Source organism: Halyomorpha halys, unplaced genomic scaffold (genome assembly GCF_000696795.3).
Source record: "Halyomorpha halys isolate HHAL.00 unplaced genomic scaffold, Hhal_1.1 Scaffold268.1, whole genome shotgun sequence".
Classification (NCBI taxonomy): domain Eukaryota; kingdom Metazoa; phylum Arthropoda; class Insecta; order Hemiptera; family Pentatomidae; genus Halyomorpha; species Halyomorpha halys.
This window is the reverse complement of record NW_027112076.1, coordinates 259,323-268,520: the sequence shown is the minus strand read 5'-3', so window position 1 is coordinate 268,520 and position 9,198 is coordinate 259,323. Positions and strand designations below refer to the sequence as shown.

Below are 9,198 nucleotides of genomic sequence, written 5' to 3'. Positions count from 1 at the left end.
ATAATTTAAAATTTATTTCCAATTAAGTTAATAAAAAAAATAAATAAATAAATTTTGCCCTAATATGAATGACAAAAAACTATTGGTTCACATGATTCAAGTAGTAATATATATTTTTAAAAATAAATCTTGCGAATAATATTTTAGATATAAAAGCCCAGAGGAAGAAAAAAACCTAGTAAGAAAACAGCAGGTAAAAGGAAAAAATATTTTAAATAAATTGTAAAAATTACATCCAGGTATTATATATATGCAACTATTGTTAATAACGTGGCTAGATCGAAGAGGAAACTATTTGAAAATGGCCAATGGAAAGGGCCGAAAAATTCTGATACATACATATTCTAATATCCTCTTTATTGATAAATAGTTATTTTTTAAATGTAAATAGTTTTAGTTATGTTTTCTTTCATGTATGGCCGTTCAATATTGTTCATTTGTTTTACTAACCCATTGACAGTCACGGGCAGAGCGTCAAGTACCAAACAGTTAATCCTGTGACAGTTACGGGCAGAGCATCAAGTACCATTTAGCTTATCTCGTACCTCGCACGGGCAGGGTAAGGCGTTTAAACTGTTAAGTCTACCAAAGATATTCAAGATTATAGCTAGATTCTTTGCTTCCTCTGGTTTTCTAAGATTATCTTAATTGAAGAAGGAGAGGTGGTTTAGTTTTGAATCCAGTATACCGTCGACTTGGAAACCGATAACAGAATCCTCCACAACAGAGTTTAGAGCTTCATTAGTTCTAACTAAAAGCAAAACACCACTAAGAAGTACCAAGCCCAAGCTGAGGCAATAGGCCTTCCTCCTACTCCCACACCGCTCCGATTGACAGAGAGACGTTTTATTGATATTATTCAGCCAACTGCCAACAAGGCCAAGCCATACAGACTTCGTGTAGTGTGCTGTTCAAAATGAATAAGTGGAAAGAAGTGAGGAAGGAAACATTCCTTAGGAACAAAAAGGACAGTGGAAACTGTCCTTATTGTGATATTAACTTATGTATCCCGTGTTTTAAAATCTATCATATGCGGACTAATCACTAACAAGGTACATATAAAAACACATATTTTTACATTTTTTATTAGATGTCGAAGCATTTTCGAACATGGAAAAACTCGACATTTTTTTTACCTGAATTCATAATTTTACCACAATGTGAAAGAGTTATATCAAGAAGCAAAAGTACCCAATTTTGATCAGTCAAATATGGAGTAAAAATACATCATTCAAAATATTCAAGATGGCTTCAGAAGTCTGTCGAATTGCTATGTTGAGCAGATAGATTAAAATTTTATCAATTTTTGTTATTTTTTCTATCATGATTGTAATTACAGTAAATTTAAGAAAAAATATAAGAGGATAAATAAATATTAAGGAAAAATCTACATAGAGAAAATCGTCGGCAAAAACTCAAAATAGTTGTGCGACAATCGATTTTTGCATCAATGATCAAGGGTTGGTAACAAACAAAGGAAGATAGACACTCCTTGATTTGTATGGCAGGAGGCTGGACTTGTCCTGAAAGCTAGGAGAACCTGATCACCCTTTGTCTACGGTTAGTGGTAGCATCTTTGGAAAGAAGACATCAAGAATCATCAGTCATCAAGGAAGATTGGATAGTCTGCTCAACATAGGATTTAAGTAGATTTGTTAAAGTAGCCATTAATTTAATTAAATGTCTTTGTGCCCTGATTGTCTGGAAAACCCACCCTGAGAAAGAGTCAATAATGTTAAATAAATTAAAATAAAATTCTAAAATTCTTAAAATAAAAAAATCTAGTTAATATTTAATAAAAAATGTGAGTTTAACATAAATGTTTTTTTATTGATATAATATAATTAAAATAAAGTTTCAGTATGTTTAAATTTTCTTTCTAATCTCCCAGGACTTATTGGACAAAACAGTCAGGCACATGTCAATCTTGTTGAAAGTTGAATGATCAAAAAAAAGATACAACACCTTGGCTATAAATATATGGATAATACTGCTAACTGAGTAATTTGGTCATACCATCTGTGCTGCTGCTTAGAAGCCAGGAGTTACACCATTATTCCTATATTTAGTTTATGATTCACTTCTATCATTAACTTACGATTATGCAAAAAGTGGATTTAAACCACTTTGGCTATAATAGGCTCATATAAAAGCTATTTATATCAAATGACAAATTCAAGAATTATAAGTAATGAGAATTAATAGAAAGTAGGAATGTACAAACCAGGATAAGACCTGTAGGCACCGGGAGAGTTGTCAAGAATGAAGATAGACGCGAGGTCCGACTGTACCGCAGCCAGGTCTTTAGTGTATGTACCTAATTCCGGTGTACAGTGCTGTCGATAGTAGCGCCTCTTCAGGATGCCTCTGTTGTCGTCCAGCTTGTCAGCAACACCAGCTCCATATATTTCCATGGACGCTGTGAACACCACCAGCTCGTACCACTGCGACACCTACAAAGTTACTTATAACATTAATAATTAATTAATTTAAAATCATTAATTACTATGTCGAATAAGCTCAACAGTTAAAATAACTATATAACAAAGTATATAAATAAAAATCATGATAAAAGAAAGATGGTCATGAAGATCGAAGATGGATGCAGAAAAAAAAACTCATAGTAATTAAACTATTTTATGTGATCCAACGTTTCGCCCCACTTTGCAGGGCTAAAAAAGATACAAACAACTAGAACAATGTAACAAAGTAAAAGAATAGATAACATGAAATAAAAGTAAACTGAAGTATGGCTAAATATGATTAGAAATATGTGAAAATTCATAGGGGTATTCATGATCTTTAGTTTAACATATTAAAATGTGTTAAATGGAGAAATATTTCCTTCTTTTACCATGTTAAAATGATATAACATAACATGGTTGAGAGTCTGTTACTAGGTCTGTTAAATGGAGAACGACGTCACACAACAGACCAGCTGAACTTGTCACCATTTTATTTGTTGTCATGTTAGGTTAATTACTCATAGTTTGTTTTGTTTTTCTTCTTTTGTCTTGTGTGACTTTTAAAAAAGACAATCAGTAGCCAAACTTTTACACTTCTACTTTTCACTTATTTTAGGCATGTTGTAATAAATTACTGAAATCAAAACTTGGAAGTAAACAATAACACAAAGTTTTGGAAGGAAAGTTTACTGAACAAGTTGCTCAGAAAATCCGCTAGGAGCTCTTATGCATTTATCATTTAACATGACTTTAAACAGGGCTGCTCACAATGCTATACTTATATAACATTTAACACAGTAAAACATTTTACATTTAACACAATATCATGAATACCCCTTATATAAAAATTATGTACAGTTAAAAGTACAAATAAACTGTATAAAAAGTATAAAAAAATGAAAATAGAAATAATAACAAGATAAAAAGGAAATATAAAAAATAGTGTACACTGAAAGATGGAAAAAGGGGAGGGGGGTGTTTTACTGTGTATAGTATTTTTATTTTAGTCTATTGTATTGACACCGACGGATCCGTAAGATATGCCGATATTGTAATTGTAGCGTTTACAAAAGTCGGAGACACGGCTCTTGTCTTGGATCCGACGGTGAGATTTGAAAGTAATGACCTCGAACAGGAAGGTGGAGTGGAAAGGGAAAAAAAGAAAATATATGAAAAATGCGTCCCTTTCCTTAAGGAAAAATTCCGCGAGACCTTCGGAGAGAGAGAGTTCACCGTGAGAGGCCTCTGGTTTGGATCTCGTGGAACAATACCAGATAGAACAAGGAGCTTCTTAGAAGGCCTAGGTGTTAGCATTGGGGATATTGCGATCTTGGCGGAAAATATTATTTTGGACTCCCTGGGGATCATACACCATCACCTGCATGGGAATTAGCTCGGAGATTGTTCTTTGTTTTATTTATTCATTTTAATATGTTGACCTCTCTAGGTGTGTGTTTTAACGTATTTATTCATTAAATCATTTTATTTTATTAATACTATTTTTTTTTTGTGTTGTTTTTTTTTTTTTTTTAAACGTATTCATCCATTCAAGTATTTCCTGTAACCGGTTTTTTTTTTTATATTTTCCTCTTAATCTATATGTTATTCTTATTCTTGTAAAATATATCTAGTTGTTTGTTCTTGATAGACTGATCTACTGCTGTGACTATGAATGATGGTCTGATCTCACATTACCGTATTATATTGAATTTTTTTAGCAGGTCACTGAAGAGGATCTAGGAGGGTGAATTCCGGAGAGCGAATTTGTTGATAGTGTGAATTGAATAATTGAGCAGAAATGAGAGGGAAGAATGGGAGTGAGTGAAAAATTTGTATTGGTTGTACAGACCGAAATGGATTGTAAAAGGAAACTGTAGTGGTGAAAAAAAAATTGTTTATTATATCCTATTATTGTATATCTTTTTTTATGATTATACCATGAATATGTAATGTAAATATGTCCGATTACAGATTGATAAGTATGCTGTGTGAGATAGCAACCTAATGTATTTAGGCAGCATATATGAATAAAGTATATCTCTCTATTTTTTAGTTGTTGCTATTTTCGTTTTCATTAATTGTCAAATATCGTTTTGTAATTCTTGTTTATTTATACTTTTCACTGCACATCTTATTTGAATTATCTTTAATTTACTTTGTTCATCTTTATATAAATTTTGACATATTTCTAATCATATTTAACCACGCCTTAGTTTACTTTTATTTCATGTTACCTATTATCTTACTTTGTTACATTTACACATCACTTAATAAGTCCCTAGTCTGACACATAGATGGCAACATTGTTGACAGACCCACATGATTTCCAGATAGTACTAACCTTCAAAGAGTTGGTGTCAAAATTGCATGGCATTCTGACCGTTAGTTTAGAGGATACAGTCGTTTTAGTAACCCCAGTTTAGTAATTTTCAAGACAATGGATAGACAGGAATTTCGTGTCTTGATTAAACGCTGTTTTTTTGATGAGGAAAAATACTGTTGAAGCCAAACAGTGGCTTGATAAGCACTATAGGGACTCAGCAACAGGGAAATCAACTATTATTTACTGGTATGCTGAACTTGAATGCGGTCGTACAAGTACCAATAATGCTGAAAGTTCTAGCAGTTGTTTCATAAAACATAAAAAATGTCCAAAAAATAGTTTTAAAAGACCGTAAAATGAAGTTGCATGAGATAGCTGACACCTTGAACATATCAGAAGGTAGTGTATTGTAATATCCTTTTGAGCAAATACTTATTTTTTATATATATGAGTGGTTTTAATATGTTTTTGTTATTTTATATCATTTCAGTATTGTTTATTTGTTGTATTAAATCAGAGAGGCAAGCTAACCAATTTATTTCTGTGATATATGGAGTGGAAAAGATCAAAAAGAAAATCAAAGAAAAGTTAGATAACCCAAGATGGCGACGCCATTCTGAAGTCGGTAGAATCGCTGCCATGTTGAGCAAATTCAAATATTTTCGAATATATTTATCTGGCCTGGGGCGTTGACTTATTTCATTGAGTGGTGGTCCCACAAAATGAAGAAATTGAGCCCTAACCATGGTTAGGCAGTATAGGACTCCAATGGGAGTCTTAGCCAAAAAAAAAAAAAAAACATATTCTGACCGAAAAAGGATGAATGAATGGCAGAATTTAAAAGGCTACACAACACTGAATTAAGGGAACTACACCCGGTAAATATAATTCAGGTTATACCTTTGCAGCATATAAGATGGGCATGTAAGATTGTAGGGATTAGTAATGAGTGGATCCCTAAAATGTTAATAAACACTGAACCGACGGATAAAGGTCCGAGGAGTAGACTGAAATATAGATGAGAGAATTGCGTTAAAACTGATTTAATAGATTTGGGTTCGGAGGGGTGTCACTGGAAGGATGAATGTAAAATACAATTGGTGGTATCAGCATCGAACCATTGGATACATTAGACCTTAATTATTATTATAAAAGTGAGTGTAAATATAAATATAAATTAAATAAGCTACCACTTTTATAGTAGACCTTGATGATCAAAAGGTTTTACACTTTTAAACAAAAACATTATTGATATAGTCTTATTTTACAGCTTATTCTTGTAATATTATTTTCCATATTTTTATTATTACTATATTATGATAGTCAGCTTGATCTGTACTTAACCCTAATAAAAGCATGGAATTTAGACCAAAACTTCTGAATCTAATAAAATAATAATTTTTGTTCTTTACTTGACTGACTGCACTACCACCCATGTATTCCTTATATAAAAATCTACTGTCAACTAACTCAATATAAAATTTTAATCCATCAAAAAAAAAACCTTTACTTTTAGAGAATTGGAGATATCAAAACTTTTGATAGAATATTCCTCAACTATGTTTATATAAACGCATATATGTCTTAAAATACTCACGATATCTAAAAAGAAATCCACATGTGGCCTCTTATGGACAAAAAACCGGACTGGGTTCCTCTCAATCGTAACCTTCAGGATAAAATCAGGAGGCATCCCGGGCTTCACCGTCGGTCTTGTATTGGTATCATGGTGAGAGTGTATCAGAGTTTCATCCAAGTCAAGAACCAGAACTTTTCTCTTGACCATATCTAGCAAACAACACAAATATTATTAATAAAAAATTAATGAACATTTAAGTTATAAACAAAATAAATTGAGGACTAATTCAAACTCTCATTTTCAAAATCTGGAAATCCTGAAAAAAACAAGTAGTAAATCAAGTCATCAATAAATTTCACACCATTTATTTATTTACACATTAATTTCAGTGTTGAATTTGAGAAAATTTTGTTAAATATAGCTGAAAGTACACTCGACTTTACCACAATTTAGATTCTGTTAAAACTTGTGCCATTTTCATAAACAATATAAAAATTATGGAATAGGTCTAACTCCATATTTTATTAGAGAAAATTGCCTTTTTACACTTTTTTTTTTATCCTCCAATTTCATTTACAAAATACACCATCTTTCCAAACAATAATTAAAATGTTTTGGACTAATACATATGCAAGTTTTTTTATTTATATAGACTACGAACCATAATCACAACTTTTTTTACAATCAGAGCTTATGAATACAGTAGATATATGAACTTATGAATAATTATATTTTTAGATCAATTAACTTACTCAGCCGATGCCTCGAGAGTGGAGATAGTGGATAAAGCTCATATTTAACAGGTTGATGTTGAACAATCTGTAACAAATTTAAAAAAAAAGTTAATAAATTTTAATATGGAATAATTAAATTAATTATAATTAATAGTAAAAAATTGAAACATACATACATACAGAAATGATATATACACCTAATGGTTATTATTGAAAATATAAATCAAAGCAATAAGTCTAAAATAGCAGTTCATTTTAGGCTGTTGGTTTGAGGTGTGCTGCCTCAGATCATTATGATTAATATCATGATCCTTATTCTATTTCTAATTAATGATTAATGTGATTTAGTGGTTTTGAGTTCTGATGGTGCCTAAATTGGCAAAAGTGTTAGCTAGTCAAATTATTTAGTGTTCTTAGACTCATATTGAGGTGGTAACTGGAAAAAGGATGTCTGCCCAAAAATCATATTCCTAGAAACCCCCTGGTAAAATTTTGTAAATGATACATAACATCAACGTATGAAACCAAATTTCCTTTATTGTAGCTACCAGATTCAAAAAAATTATGATATGGCTCCAAAACTTTGGTACATCATAAAATAGATACCATTTACAGGCCAGATAAAGTTGAAAATTTATCTTCTGAAAATTGTTGAACTACCTCTCTTTCTGCCAAATACTAACAATATATTGCTCGCCGAAAAGAACAATGATGCAACTATAAACATTGTGGAATTGACTTTATTGTGTTGGTGGGCTCCATATTTATTAAAAAAGTCAACATAATAGTACTAAAAAATTTCCCACTAAGTTTTTTAGTACAATTATGTTGATCTACAAATATCTAGTAGAGCGATCCCAAATTGGGAGCTCCGACATGAGTTTAAAATTATTTAATAGATGAATCAAAGCATTGTAAATTTATCTGTAGTTCATAAAATTAACAATAATATATAATTACTCATTTAATTAAGATGGAAAAACAAAAAAAAATTGTTAGTATTTTTATTTTTTTTTAAATTAAAATATTACCAAAAATAATTGATTAATATGCTGCATTATTATTATTTTTTTTTTTTTGCCCAATGGAAATAAATTTATGTCCTCCTACCTTATAAACTTTTTATTAAAATTTTATGTGTTGGACACAGTTGCTAAATCTCATAAAACTCGTATGGCTCTAGTATATCCATTTTTAATCCAATCAGCACAATAAAGTTAATGTCACAAAATTTTACAATTGTGTGATTGTTCTTCTGGACCAGTAATATGAAATACATAAGAAGTTATTTCTATTACCATTTTTTTTTTTTTTAACACTGTATTGAAGTAATAGTAGCACCAAAAATACTCTAGATAAAGCTTAACAATTTTTATGAGATTTAGTGACTGTGTTCGACACCAATTTAAAATTTTAATAGAAAAGTTATAATTAGATTAGGTAGGCCACAAATGTATTTCCATTGAGAAAAAAAAATTAATTATAATAATAGTAATACAGCACATTAATTGATTATTTTTAGTAACATTCTAATGTAAAAAAAAAAAAATAACAGTAATTTTTTGGGGGGTTTTCCTTGTCAATCCATTGGTAAGGCTCTATCTAAAGCATTTTTGGTGGCATTACCATGAGGTTACACAAGAAACTTCCACTTTCTCAAAATATTACAAAAACAAAAATTTAGACAAACAAGGTTTTTTTTATTTAGTTAATTAGTACAATTAGCAAGAAAATACGCTAACTAATTCAACCAGAAGTTTCTTGTGTAACCCGATGGTAATACCACCAAAAATGCTCAAGATAGAGCCATACCAATAGATTAAGAAGGAAAAACAAAAAAAAAAAATTATATTAATAACCTACGTTATAATCTTTCGATTAATATTTTAAATTGGTGTCGAACAAAGTGGCTGAATCTCATAAAATTGTTGTCAACAATCTTGTTAAATTGTTAAGCTCTATCTAGAGTATTTTGGGTGGTACTAGGTAGAAACTTCCACTTCCTAAAAATATTATAAAATAAAAAGACAATTAAACAATGTTTTTTTTCTATATTTTCCTACTATTTCAACCCCTCTAAGAATAATTTTTTTTTAA

General features: G+C 30.6%; 1 protein-coding gene across 4 annotated transcripts in view; it reads right to left on the bottom strand.

The window, feature by feature from the left end:
* Dd (CTD nuclear envelope phosphatase 1-like protein dullard) overlaps window positions 1-9,198 on the bottom strand; it is a 27,890-nt gene that overhangs the window by 10,327 nt on the left and 8,365 nt on the right. For all 4 annotated transcript variants that reach the window (XM_014420353.2, XM_014420354.3, XM_014420356.3 and 1 more), the window contains 3 exons: window positions 7,120-7,186; window positions 6,386-6,576; window positions 2,225-2,453 (listed from right to left, as the gene is read on the bottom strand). In XM_014420353.2, coding sequence (XP_014275839.1) covers window positions 2,225-2,453; window positions 6,386-6,576; window positions 7,120-7,186 — 487 coding nt within the window. The remainder of the gene's footprint in view (window positions 1-2,224; window positions 2,454-6,385; window positions 6,577-7,119; window positions 7,187-9,198) is intronic.